Source organism: Lasioglossum baleicum, chromosome 1, assembly GCF_051020765.1.
Source record: "Lasioglossum baleicum chromosome 1, iyLasBale1, whole genome shotgun sequence".
NCBI lineage: Eukaryota > Metazoa > Arthropoda > Insecta > Hymenoptera > Halictidae > Lasioglossum > Lasioglossum baleicum.
In genome coordinates this window covers 1,772,162-1,786,044 of record NC_134929.1, presented here as the reverse complement: position 1 = coordinate 1,786,044, position 13,883 = coordinate 1,772,162, and the positions used below count along the sequence as shown (strand labels likewise).

Genomic DNA, 13,883 nt, shown 5'->3' with positions numbered 1-13,883 from the left:
AAAAAATTTCTTTTCACATCCTTTAGTAAACTAATTGCTCTAGCTTCCCAAAAAAGTTCAAATCGTATAGTACAATATTAAAAAAGTTATCGTCTTCTTTAGAGCGGTCTTAAACTTTTGTCCGCTACTGTAAATCCTATACTCTAAAGTCTAAAGCTCAATGAATGCATAAACTCGAATTTTTGAAATTGTGACATGCGGCGTTTTTCCTTACAACTACAGACATTATCAGTAATATTTTATTTTCACTTTTATATTTTATTTTAATTTTTATATTTTTTAATTTTAGTATACAGGGTGAGGCGCCAGAAACAGGCCCCCTGAATAAGCATTTAGCTTTTTTGTAGATGGACGCGTAAAGGACATGAGAAGGTCAACTTAATTTTTTTAAATGGAATGAGGTATTTTTTAATACATCAATGATGCAGCTGGACATTCATTATAAAAAAAGTACTAACCTATGTATGTCGAAAAATTAGTAGTTCAGGGGATATTTCAATTTAAATAACTCTAAAATACCATTACTGTCGTACTAAGACGTTAGTGTTTACTTACTTATGTAACGTCTTAGTACGACAGTAATGGTATTTTAGAGTTATTTAAATTGAAATATCTCCTGAACTATTAACTTTTCGACATACATAGGTTAGTACTTTTTTATAACGAATGTCCAGCTGCAGCATTGATGTATTAAAAAATACCTCATTCCATTTTAAAAAATTAAGTTGACCTTCACATGTCCTTTACGCGTCCACCTGTCAAAAAAAATAATACACTACATAATGTACCCCTTCAGACCATGCAACTTCTGTATACAAAACTTTTTCGTGCAACGCATACTTTGAAAGTTATTATAGGTGTGCAAGTTGCGTGAACCACCCTGTATACTGATTCTGATGTTTCAACTGTATATTTTATTTCAATTTTTATATTTTAATTTTAATTTAAGTGTATTAATTTTAATGTTTTAAGTGCGTGATATTTTATTCTGAATATAGTATTTTATTTTACTTTTAATAATTTAATTTTTATGATTTGTCTATCTGTGGTTGTAAGGAAAAGCGCCGCATGTCACAATTTCAAAAATCTCAGTTTATGCATTAATTGAGTTTTAGAGTATAGGATTTACGTATTTACCAGAAAAAAGTATATGTGACATGTGGCGTTCTGCCTGACAACTACAGATATAATATAATATAGTATATAAATTATAATATAGTATATAATATTATAATATAGTATATATATGATATTATTATATAATATACATTATAAAATAGTACATATGTTATTCTAATAAACTATTTGTTCGTTTATTTTAAACTATTATCGTAAATTGATTTTTCCCTCCCACTCCCTTTTTGCATGAATAGGTCTCTCTAACAAGCTCAAGAGACATTTGAAAGTCGCCTAAAAGATGCCCGACAGAGTCGTGGAACATGTCTGAATTGGTCTGAATGATGCCTTAGTACGGCTGTGAAATATAAAAAATAAGTCTCTACAATGCCTGAAACACGACGAACAGTCATTCTAAAGACCACTTTAAGACAGGCAAATCTGTAACAAACGACCTTCCGGAGCTCCTGTAGAGACTTTCCGGAGACATTCGCAGACATCTTTCAGACATCTGAATGTCTAGCGGCAGACATCTTTCTGCTATCTTTGAGCTGTATCTGTGCTGGTTGGGTAGTTTATTACATGATGTGAAAAGAAATTTTTTCAAAAATTGCATTTGATCGGAATTGTAGACAAAATACTAAAAATTGCATTTTACAACTTATTTATGCAGACCTATACTGAAATTTTAAAAAATACGTTTTGTAGATCTGTGTCAATTATATGCACTGTGAAAGTTTCATCGAAATCCGTTGATGCGGGAAAAAACGACAGGCATTGAAAGATGTAAGAATTCTTAAATTTACTGCAGTTAGAGGCCGAAAATCGTGAAAATCTGCAAATTTTACCATTATTAAACTTTGTAGTTCATTGCAACGTCGACCGATTTTGACGAAATATTCAGAATATATTTAATTGACACAGATCTACAAAACGTATTTCGTAAATTTTCAATACAAGCCCACGCAAAAACGTTATAAATTCAACTTTTAGTATTTTTTTCTACAATTCCGATCAATTGCAATTTTTGAAAAAATTTCTTTTCACATCATATAATAAACCAATTGCTCTAACTTTCCAAAAAAGTTAAAATCGTATAGTACAGTATTAATAAAGATATCGTCTTTTTTAGAGCGTCTGAATATTAATTCGTTTCACTGTACTTATGAAAGACAATGTAGCAATGGGAAAACAATAATTTTTTCTTCAATTTCTAATTTAATATATTTCGCGAAAACATCCGTAACGTTAAAAATTTCAGAAGGACCTAAAGAAGGAGATTCTATTGAAAAAATTCCAAATTCGGATGATTTACAGGGAATCTCATAAAAATCTTTTAGATATAAAAATTTTCTGCCAACTATCTTGTAGACATCATCTGATAATATTAAATTTTCGACAAGAATTATATCACCATTTATAAGAGAACAACAGTTATTTGGCTCACTAGTTTTTAAACTGAAATTATGGAAATCAACGCGTTTGAATTGTTTACTGGCATTAACATTTCGTTCTAAGGGTCCGTCAAAATGTTCATTTTTAAAAATCGGGAATTTACTACTATGCATCTTTTCTTTCATAAAAATATTTTCCGTATGCCGTTTTACTAACTGCTCTAATATTTTATTCGGCTTCCGAACAGATTTTAAAATACTTTGTAAAAAATTTTCGAAATTAAAAGCTCCGAAATTATGAAGTGGCCCATGATTTTTTACATCTTCCGCAATGTGTAAGAGATTGTGAACATTGTGAGAGATGTACTGTGATCCATATAATAATTCAAACGTTTTAACAAAATAATGTAACAATTCAGATGCATAGTCAATTAATTTAAAATATTTTGAATTTGATAATATAATAACTGCTACATGCAACGAAAGAAAATTTTCATATCGATCTTTACTGATATTATTTAACAAAACTACTGGGCCGGTATAAAAAAGAAACTGCCTAAATTCCGTTGCTTTCCATCGTTTCAGTTCATTTAAACTTCGTGGCTTTCTATTAAATTCTAATGGCATGCACTTCGCCAGAGAAACTAAGGAATTTGATATATTAAGAAATTTCTAATGTGAAATTTTTGTGGTAGGTTTTCCACAGCACCATAATTTTAAGAGTAATTTCTTCATTACGCCCAAACAAATTAAATGCATGTAATCAAGTGGAAAAGAATTGATCATGTCAATACCCGGAATATTTTCTAATAAAGTTGTACCCGCGTGATGATCTTCATCAACTTTCGATCTAAACTCAACGTCAGTTCGCAATTTGATATTATTTTCGTACGGAAAACATACCCTTTTATCACTATAATCTCCTTCAATATGGCATTTTGTGCAAGAATGATATCCCGTACAATGTTTTATGTTGTAACATTCGAACGTAGGGAGAATGTGCCAGCTCACTCGGCTGTCCAGGGTTGTTCTGAGCCACGAATGAACAACGCAGATACGGGTTAAACAGATCTCTTTATTAGGGACCGAGGTCCTTCATCACAGTACGTACGTCGATCGGCGACGTGAATTAATATAATACAAAACGCAAGTTAAACATAAAGTCGCGGACGCGAGATGAACGCGGAGATAGTGAAACGCGGAGCGGATGATCGGAGCGCGATGACAGTGAAACGCGGAGCGGATGATCGGAGCGCGAAATAATCGGCACGCGACGCAAGATGAGCGCGATGACATTGAAACGCGGAGCGGATGATCGGAGCGCGAAATAATCGGAACGCGACGCAAGATGAGCGCGATGACGGAGCGGATGATCGGAGCGCGAAAAATAATCGGAACGCAAGATGAACGCGGAGCGGATGGTCGCAACTTAAAGCTAACGGCGCTAATCGTATGACGGCGAACAGTAGAGCGGATAGTACATGAGACAGTGTACTCGATAATGCATAGGTCCAAACGCGGGCGATAGTGACTCGACGGCTCCCTAACGATTTCGAGAACGACCTCGACGCAGCGTGGTTACCGCAGTGACCATTTTATGGCCTTACAATGCTTCGCATGGTACAGGTATTCGGGAACGAGATGCTCGCAGTTTGTGCCGCCTGAGCGTTTAGGGATTCCTCGTGCCGCGTGACACTTGAGGCGAAGAGTCCCGTGCCGTGTGACACTTGGGTCGAGGATGCCCGGTGGTGCGTGCCACTTCGGACGGCGGAGATTTATGTCTCTCGCAGGAAGGGTCTCCCCGTGTTGTATGACACTTGGGGCCTTGGCGTGGTCCGCAGGAAAAGGTTGGGATAGTTCGTGATACAGTCGTAGCATTCGAGAATCCTCTCTATTAGCCAGATCGTAGCCCGAACCGATTTGATACGGCCTCCGCCGCCCTACTTATACGCCTGTCGCGATCTATTTACTCGCGAGAATCCGCGGCGTCGCGGTAGCCACCTCGCGGCCGCCGCGGGAAGTCGCGCTTCGCGGTTTCGCGTGGCGCGCTCGCGGCTGGTGTATGAGGGAGATGTTTCGTGTCTTATATAATCATTACAATGTATTTGATAAAACATTTTGCGGGAGCATCACAGATAAAAGATTTGATTTGTAAATGGTATAAATGTCCGTTAAATAACAATCCACTATTAATAAGGACTATTGCCTCTTCAACAAAATCGAATAAAAAACTATTAAACTCTTTTAGTTTTTGAGAACCATGATAAATGCCGATCATTTCCACATTTGTATTTCCTGTTATACTACAAAGAATTGGATATGCTTCGCTGCTAGAACTCTTTGATAATGGAAGACCGTCAATATTAACGTTAATTTGAATTGTATTATTTTTAAAATAAGAAACATCTATAAATTGACAAAGATTTAAAATGGCATTTTTTAAACCAAAATGGTAATAATGCCCTGGCTCAATTTCTTTGGTAACGACTGTCCTACATGTTTTTAAAAGAGTTCTAGCATCCATTGGTAAATTATTTGGAATGGGCTCCTTTAATATGGAAAGCAAATCGTTAACCGCGACATGTGAAATACTATGTTTTACAGCCCATTCCGCTAAACTAACACGAACATTTATATCATTACTGTCGGCTAATAACTCGCGCGTTGAATCTATGTAATTGTGACTTTGTGTAGTTCCTTCAAACTGAAGATTTTCTACAGAAATGTCGTTTTCAATTTCACTATCGGACGAAAAATCTAAATAAACTATTGCATTGTTTTCATTGTTAATTGTACTTCTGTCCGATGAAACAGAAGCTTCTTGGTAAACGCGCGAAAATTTTTTAGCACGCATATAATATTTTTCAAGTTTTCTTTTGCAAGTCATATTTGAATGAATAATAATAAATATAAAATAAATACTTATCTGAAATGGAAACAACAAACTCTACCCACGCAGTTGATGATAGCACTAAAGCACTCGTCCAAATACTTTATTCTAAACTGAACGTTCCGACGACGGGACGGTCCTTGATCCGCAGTGTTCAGCTGTGTTGTACAATTGTACGGTCCCATCGAAGCAAGCGATGATCGGTAAGAAAAGAGACGGTTGATAAAACAAGCGACGATCGAATGCGGGAGAAGAACGCGCCGTTGCTGCATGACGAAAACAGTCTTGTGCGAGAGCTTCGAAAACGTGCTTGAAAAATCCAGTGAAATCAGTGAAATCAGTGAAATCAGTAATACATACTATTGAGTTTTCTTCATACTTAGAGAAGTAAGTGTTTTACACAGTTACGCACATAATTGATCACATGTACTTTAAATTAGAATATCTTTTTTATGACTGGATCAAACGACTTCAATTTTTCAGTAAGGCTATTATATGCATTCTGAAAATTTCATTGAAATTAGTTTGCTAATTATAAACCATCAAAAGTAGTAAAAATAGCACTCACAGACCGAAACTCATCAAAAATTGCAATCTTTACCGCTTTTGCTCGTTCATAATTCGTGAACCAGTCAACCAATTTCAATAAAATTTTCAGAATTTATATAATTTATACGAGTTTACAAAACACATCTTTTAAATTTTCGTTATTGGCCCAGCTGAAAAAGTTGTAAAAATAAATTTTTACTATGGTGTGTCACAATCCCGATGAAATGTATTTTTTCAACATATTTAAGACTAAACTAATCCTTCTAGCATTACAGAGAAATTGAAGTCGTTTGTTCCATTCATAAAAAGTTATTCTGATTTAAAGTGTGTGTGATGAAGCCCGCGGCATAAAGTGCAAACATATTTCCTTATACATTAATATAATATAAATTTTGCAGAACCTGCGAAAAAATGAAATCGTGGACGATTGTCGAATTTGTACAAGATGGTACGGTGGAGGCAGTGCCTTCTTTGTGGATAATAGGAGATTATTGCCATTGGCCCTTGTTATCCAAGAGCCGAATGATGAAGGCCATCAAAGCATGCGAGGGCGTGAACACATGTTGGCCAAAACACGCCATTAAACATTTTAGGAATGGCACGTTTGGTGAGTTAAAGATTTTATAATATGATAAAACTAAAATAATTACATATGTATAATTTAAAAATGCTTCTAGATGATTATGCAAAAGCAAGGGCCAAGGCGAAAGTAGCCGAGGAAACTTCTGACCTACAATCAGAAGTTGAACTTGGTCCAAAAAGGAAACGCAAAATAGTACAAACGGTGAGTGATGCCGATGAGGAGTCAGAATCGATGATGCCTAGGCCTCCGGTGCTAAAACATCGCAACGAGCTAGGTACGTAAATAAAAGATTTTATGCTATTTTATGCTAATTGCTTACTTTCTTTCCATAAATAATTATTAGAGCGGTGTATAAATCATGATTATTGTTTTCAGGTACAAGCAGCACAACAGTCCACCAGACTGATTTCGATCAGGTGTTGCACACGCCTCCGGGGCTAACACTTCGCACCAAGCTTGGTACGTAAATAAAAGATTTAATGCTAATTGCTTAACTTCTTTCCATAAATAATCATTAGATCAGTGTATTAACCATGATTATTGTTTTCAGGTACATGCAGCAGGATAATGGACCAACTAGATGAATGCGTCCAGGAGGTTTCTACAAATTCTACAATTATTGGTAAGTTAATAAAACTACAGTGACTCGGATTAATATTAGAACGCTTTAAAAAAGACGATAACTTTTTTATTATCGTACTATACAATTTGAACTTTTTTGGGCAATTAATTTTTCTAGAGCAATTAATTTACTACAGGACGTGAAACAAAATTTTCAGACATTACAAATTGATCATAATTGTAGAAAAAATAATAAAAATTGCATTTTACAACATTTTTGTGTGGGCCTATATTGAAAATTTAAAAGATACGTTCAAATCATATAGTAAAATATTACAAAAATTAGCGTCTTTTTAGAGCGTCCGAATATTAATTCGTTTCACTGTATCTAAACGAATTTAAATATGAAAGTACGTATTAGCGTAAACACGTACCTAAAAATCTATATTTTCAGGAGACGGGCAAACCCATCGTTATCTTAAAACGATAATTGAACAGCAGCATCTCTTACGATGCCTGCTGACTGATGTTTCAACTGACGTGCAGCAGATCAAGAGGATTCTTGAAAAGAATCCTCAACAATGATCCTCAAAAGATGAACAAAATTCATCAGTTTTTCTGCATATTCCGTGTCCCGTCAACTCGCAAGAGGAATTCGACGAACTGGATGCATTTTTGCGAGCTGGGGAGAATGCAAAAAATGTGGTAATTAAATAGAACCTTCACCATAGCAGCTTCTCACCAAAAGTTCTCACACGACTGTAAATAAATTATTAATTTGCAGGCCCTCGAGTTAGCGAATATTGGTGGAGCCAATTGTGCCAGTTTTATAAAGCGCACATTAGGATCCCTTATGACCGATAAATTGGCAATGCAATTTAGCTGGCTTGGGAAGAAAGGCAAGAGAAGATTTGATGCTACAAAATTAGCCACAGTAATAATTGGTAATTATTAACGTGCATTTTGTTATTTTTGATATTTAGTTGTATACAATATATATTATTGAATTAAAATTTTAATTTTAGATGCAGCAAAGATATCTAAAGTATCTACTTCGGTAAACGATACCGAAGTGTGCATGCAGAAATGGCTTAGGAGGGCTGCAGAACGAACCAAAGTTGTAACTAAAGTCTACTAAAGTCTCATGGACAGTCCCGGCCAGTTTCCCCCGACCAGATCACGGAATAGCAGTGTAGAGTGAAGTTTAGTGGCGTATACCCCGTGAATCCTGTGTCTTGCACCTTATGCACAAGTTCACCTAGGGCATGGCACGTGCTTCTCGATATTTTCGAGGTCACAGCTGGGGGACTCCCACACACCCCGGGGTTGCGATGATCCCGGAGCACGTACGTAAAGTATTTTACACCCTATACTTTAAAAAATAAAAAAACAAAAAAGGGTCTCGTTAAGTGTTATATATATTTTTTCTATTTTATTTTTAGTTATATATTTAGTTATATAATAAATATTATATTATTCTAGCTGCTCGTGGCGTGCTTACTGCACGCTCTCGCAACCAGGCCCTCCGGGCTGGTTGCCCTGGCTGACGGAGCACAGTGCACACTAATGACGTCACAACTTTTCAACGAATGGATTTTTTCGAATGCGAATTTCTCCAAAACCTTCCTGAAGAAACGCTGCGTCTAATGGCTCAAACCCCAGCTTTCTACGTTCAGCTTTCACGTTTCTTTCTACGTTTCTACGTTATATAGAGAGATTTAGTTATAAATATATATATTTATAGTTATAAAATTTTTATATGTCTAAATAAATATATATATTTGTATTATACGTATATGAGATTGTATTGTACTATGTGCTTATAATAATAAATGTGAAATTTTGTTTCACTTTTTAACCTTATACATACATATTAGAGATCTCGATTTCACGTGTATCTGAAATACACGTGTACACGTGTAGTTCCGATGTTCGTGTAAAGTTTACTCCACGTGTACACGTGTATTTAGGTGCACGTGTACACGTGTATTTAGCTACACGTGTACACGTGGATTGAAATACACGAATACACGTATCGAAATGTATAATTTCACATGTATTAACCCATCTTTCTATTATATAAAATAGCTCTGTAGTTCTGTCACGCAAAAACTCCGACCGGCGAAGCTTTCTGATGGGAACCCTAAATTGAGCGACGTGACAATGTGTATTTTTCAGAGAGAGAGAGAGAGAGAGAGAGAGAGAGAGAGAGAGAGAGAGAGAGGAGAGAGAGAGAGTGTACGAGAGAAATAGAGCGCGATATTGTATAGCGATAGAGAGAGCAAGATTGTAACCATATAATGCTTCTTATTTTCACCTGCAACTCAGTAAATAAGTCTCATGAACAATTTACATATCTAAATATTCTGATATTAAGGGAGCCGTCTCCTAGCAGATGACGGTCGCGCGTGAACACTCACACACCGCTAGAGTACACTCACACACCGCTAGACCACGTATACGTACGCGAGAATTGCTAGGATCAGGGAAAGGCCTTCTGATTTCTCGATAATGCAAAGACGGGGGTTTTTAGTAGTCAAAATCGCTAGATAAAAGATCAATCTAGCGCGCTGTTTGTCTAAAAAGTCGTTCTTTTACGTTCCCGAGCAATGATTGTGCAATATTCGGCTGCATATTGCCCGTCGGAGAGGCTAGTACGCCGGCGCACAGTGGGTTGAAACGCGAAAAACGCGGACAAAAATCATTTGTGAAGCTATTTCTAAGTTTAAAGTAATAAAAATGGTACCGTTTTATAGATTTTGAGGTGCTGAATTCAAATTAACAATCAGATTATCTTTAATTCCAAACCCATAAAAGTTATGTAAGGTTTTTTAGAAACGGTTTTCTCGAATTGGGACGTACATGTTATTAATTGTTTTATTATTAATAATGGTATATTTTTAAGCTATTTATAGTATAAATTATAGTATAATTTACTTTATGTTAATCGCCGGACCATATCCCATAGTCATCCTCTTCACTGTTGTCTTCTTCACCGATGTGTATATCATCTTTTGCTTTCAATAGCTGTAGCACTTCTTCTGGCAATTCTGACACTGATTTCCGTGGTATTTGTTGGTGTGAAATTATTGGATCGGGGATGTTGTCAACAGTCTGTAGAATAAATCACGGTTGGTGTGGTACCTGGAACGTTTCTGTGTATGTTCTCTTCTGAACTGTTTCACGTATTTATTTCCAGCTTCCATAGATTCTTCGGAAAGTTGCCCTATAGGAATAATCTCTCATCGCTTTCACTATTTCTGCCCCGTGAATCAGCACTTTATGGACAGAAGGTGGCATGTAGTACCAACTATAGTTTTCTATATACATAACTTGGCCGTTTCCTGACAATATGTATTGAAAGCAATATCATTTATTTCGCGACTACTATTTAAAGCAGTTAAAATTATGTGGAAGCGAATGATTAATTGTTCATTCACGCCAGTTATTTCTGAAAATAATTCTGAATTTCCAAAGGCGGGTCTAGCAGTATTGCCGTCATTTGATGTACCATATCCTGGTTTAGGTACGTCCACTAATCGGCCCATTTTATTTTTAAAATCTTCTTGTATTTTGCGCTTTCTAGCTTCTAACAGTTCCTTATTTGAAAAATGCTGTGTTTCACTTTTCTTTGATGTTGCTTGCCATTTTTTAAAATCAAGTCGGTATGCTATGTGAAGCACACACTCAAAAAAACGAATGCGGCAGTGCAATGGTGAAAGGCCAAACTTTAAATTGGTAAGATCTCCGGAAAATCGGGTGGAAATATTGTCCAAGTTATTCATTTCAGATATGCTGCATTTGCATATATAACATCGCATGCTCGATGTATTTGCAAGGACATTACAAACTTTACCATCTACCATAGTTAACAACATTTTAAAGTTAACATTCATCTGATTTATGCTCAAAGGTGCTAAAGCAGTAATTTCACTTTGTACACGGTTTTCTTCTTCTTGAATTAATTTTTCGCTTTCGTGTGTCCATTGTAGAGATATCGGTCTACAAAATCGAGAGCTTGACGGTCTTGGATTTTTCCAATAAACTGTTCGTGAAACTTCTCCATTTAGTTTCAGTGGCACCAGTGCTGTCATAAAAACACTATCGTCTGATTGATTTTTATCAGAAGTTTGCCATCCTTGTTTATACGTAGAATGACCAGAGCTTCCGTCCATTCCCCACTTTGATATTAAATACAAATTTGTTTCTTCAGTTTCTAATTTTCCTTCAAGAAACAGCATTAATCGATTAGTATCGGAAATATAAATGTCTTCTGGATATGTTTCTTTTCGTGCACGCCGCAGGCTGAAATCAGATGGAAGAACATTACTTCCATGTAGTGAGCAAAGGTGTCTTGCGTTTAAATACTGCTGACGCTTGAAATGGGATGTCATTATTAATCCAAGTGTTTCTTCTGGTGACGCTGTGGATGGAGGATCTTCCTTAGAATTTAATTTTTTCCATAGTTCATCTGCTTCGGTGGGTGTTGCCTGGACAGCCATTCTAATTATTTTTGCTGCTGATGTATTTCCAGATTTTTGCAAACTTCGTGCAGCCGCGTAGACCAAAATATCTACTGGCGTATTTTCTAATATATCGTCTGTTCTTCGACGTTTATTTCTTTCGTTTAAATCCGCAAATTCTTTTTCCGGTCGACCCTGTTTGGATGAGGAATCAGTATTTGGTCCAGCAAATAATCTGTCTGGAAAACAAACAGATTCATCTAACCACTGTTTATATTTTGTTAAAAAGTGCGAGTTCTTCCTATGGGCACTATTCCATCGCGTCTGGTGTATTTGTATATAAACTGCTCTCTCAATATCCTCGTGACAATTTGTCTATTGCTTATATTGTCATTAACGTTTAACTGCGCGATTACAAAATCCGTCAGCAAGGTAGTTATATCTCCAGATTGCGATTCAATACGTTTATTATGCAGTTCCATTCGCGTTATGCTTTCCATATTGTATATTATAGTTCACAATTCACGAAGTATAGTTCACAGTCCACAATAAAATTAACAATCCACAATATAGTTCACAATCCACAATATAATTCACAATCCACAATATAATTCACAATCCACAATACTATAATTATGATAATGTAACAGACCTGTACCGTACAGGCCTGTTACTATACAGAACGTAAACCGGATCAATCCGGTTATAACCAAACCGAGATCATCCGTCGTTCATTTCTCGGAACAAACCGCCGCACAGTGGGACGAATGTATCGAAATGCTGGACATCGCGTTTTGCATCCCTTTAAGTTTTTGTATCGCCTTGAGATTTTAAATATCCATATTTTCAGTAGCATAGAATACGAATCTGAAGTCAAAAAATTTTTTGACCAACCAAAAAATTTTTTTTTCAAATTGTTGGAAATAAGGAAAAATGACCTATTTATTTACAAAATCCGCTAAAAACAGGATGTATTTTTAATATACTTTATATTATACTTTATTTTTAATATGTTAATATCATCAGATATCACTGATTCATTACATTTATAGAATTTAATTTTTGTCAGATAGGTTGTTGGTTTTAAAAAAATCAAAAAAACGTTGAAAAAAACGTCAGCTACCGAAACGCAACTCGAAATTCTGGACGAGAAATTATCAACTTTCTGTAGTCATTTAAAATTCTGGACGAGAAATTATCAACTTTCTGTAGTCATTTAAAATTCTGGACGAGAAATTATCAACTTTATCATTTAAAATTTAGATGGACAAATAGCTTTAATAATAAAAAGCGCTTTTTGAAGAAGAATGGCAAATGGCTGTCGCAAATGTTTCCGTACCCTGATAAGGATAAGTTTTTTGGTGGTTCGGAAGGTAAAACAGCACCCACCCAAGTCATTTGGCGAGTGCTCAATGAGACACAAAATGCGTCGAGTGGACGAATTAAGAAATTTTTCGAGCGAAGAACTCCTTTTTGCCGCTAAACTCAATTTAAGGAACGAAGGCCAAACGCTTAAGGCGAAAATAATAGAAAAAATTCTTAACAACCCTGAAGATTCTGACGAAATAAGAAAAATGGGCGGTGTACCAAGTACTTATAGTAAATCATGATTTTTTTAAAACCAACAACCTATCTGACAAAAATTAAATTCTATAAATGTAATGAATCAGTGATATCTGATGATATTAACTTAAAAATTCTTTTCTGAGGTTCAATAGTATAAATTGTCAACAGAACATATCCGAAAAATTATAGGATATAAAAATACATCCTGTTTTTAGCGAATTTTCTAAATAAATGAGTTATTCTTCCTTATTTCCAACAATTTGAAAAAAAATTTTTTGGTTGGTCAAAAAACTTTTTGACTTCAGATTCGTATTCTATGCTACTGATAACATGGATATTTAAAATCTCAAGGCGATATAAAAACTTAAAGGGATGCTAAACGCGATGTCCAGCATTTCGATACATCGTCCCACTGTGGTCGGGGACAAAAAGCTGATAAATAGGCTATCGGTCGGTAAAGTGTTAAGTGTCTATCAATAAGTACCTGTATCAAATTTAAACCCGATCGGAGTCAGTTAAGCCAGTATTAAAAGCAGTATTGCTTATTTGGAGGTTCCCGCCACTTTTTAAACCCAAATGCCGATCGCGGTCGGGTGTGGTTGGGTGTAATCTCAACGAATTTCTCTCACATAATACCAAAGGAAAAAGACCATGAAGCCCGTTTTTTGGCAAATCCTGGCGGACTCGTTAAAAATGAAAAAAAGATCATTTTCAAAAAATCAAAAAAATTTGCAAAGAAAAAAACGAAACAAAATTTTTTA

The 13,883-nt window shown here is 35.6% G+C and overlaps 2 protein-coding genes across 2 annotated transcripts; one reads left to right on the top strand and one right to left on the bottom strand.

Moving 5' to 3' along the window:
• Window positions 1-1,525: 1,525 nt before the first annotated feature.
• LOC143207428 (uncharacterized) lies at window positions 1,526-5,585 on the bottom strand. Its single transcript, XM_076420887.1, is given in 6 exon segments — window positions 1,526-1,678; window positions 2,478-3,540; window positions 4,093-4,268; window positions 4,609-4,916; window positions 5,007-5,225; window positions 5,462-5,585. Coding segments are annotated over 6 exon segments (2,043 nt in total).
• Window positions 5,586-5,786: 201 nt separating this feature from the next.
• On the top strand, window positions 5,787-8,402 carry LOC143207420 (uncharacterized). Its single transcript, XM_076420874.1, has 8 exons — window positions 5,787-6,273; window positions 6,348-6,556; window positions 6,627-6,806; window positions 6,908-6,991; window positions 7,083-7,154; window positions 7,548-7,798; window positions 7,878-8,037; window positions 8,119-8,402. Exons 2-6 carry the CDS (start codon window positions 6,361-6,363, stop codon window positions 7,676-7,678), a joined length of 663 nt encoding a protein of 220 aa, XP_076276989.1. The 5' UTR covers window positions 5,787-6,273; window positions 6,348-6,360; the 3' UTR covers window positions 7,679-7,798; window positions 7,878-8,037; window positions 8,119-8,402.
• The last annotated feature ends 5,481 nt before the right edge of the window (window positions 8,403-13,883 follow it).

What these genes read in the sequence shown, in the direction of transcription:
- LOC143207420 (XM_076420874.1), top strand. Translation starts at nt 6,361, where the DNA reads ATGAAATCGTGGACGATTGTCGAATTTGTACAAGATGGTACGGTGGAG. An exon ending in AAAACATCGCAACGAGCTAG is followed by an intron (nt 6,807 to 6,907) that starts GTACGTAAATAA and finishes TATTGTTTTCAG; the next exon opens with GTACAAGCAGCACAACAGTC. An exon ending in AACACTTCGCACCAAGCTTG is followed by an intron (nt 6,992 to 7,082) that starts GTACGTAAATAA and finishes TATTGTTTTCAG; the next exon opens with GTACATGCAGCAGGATAATG.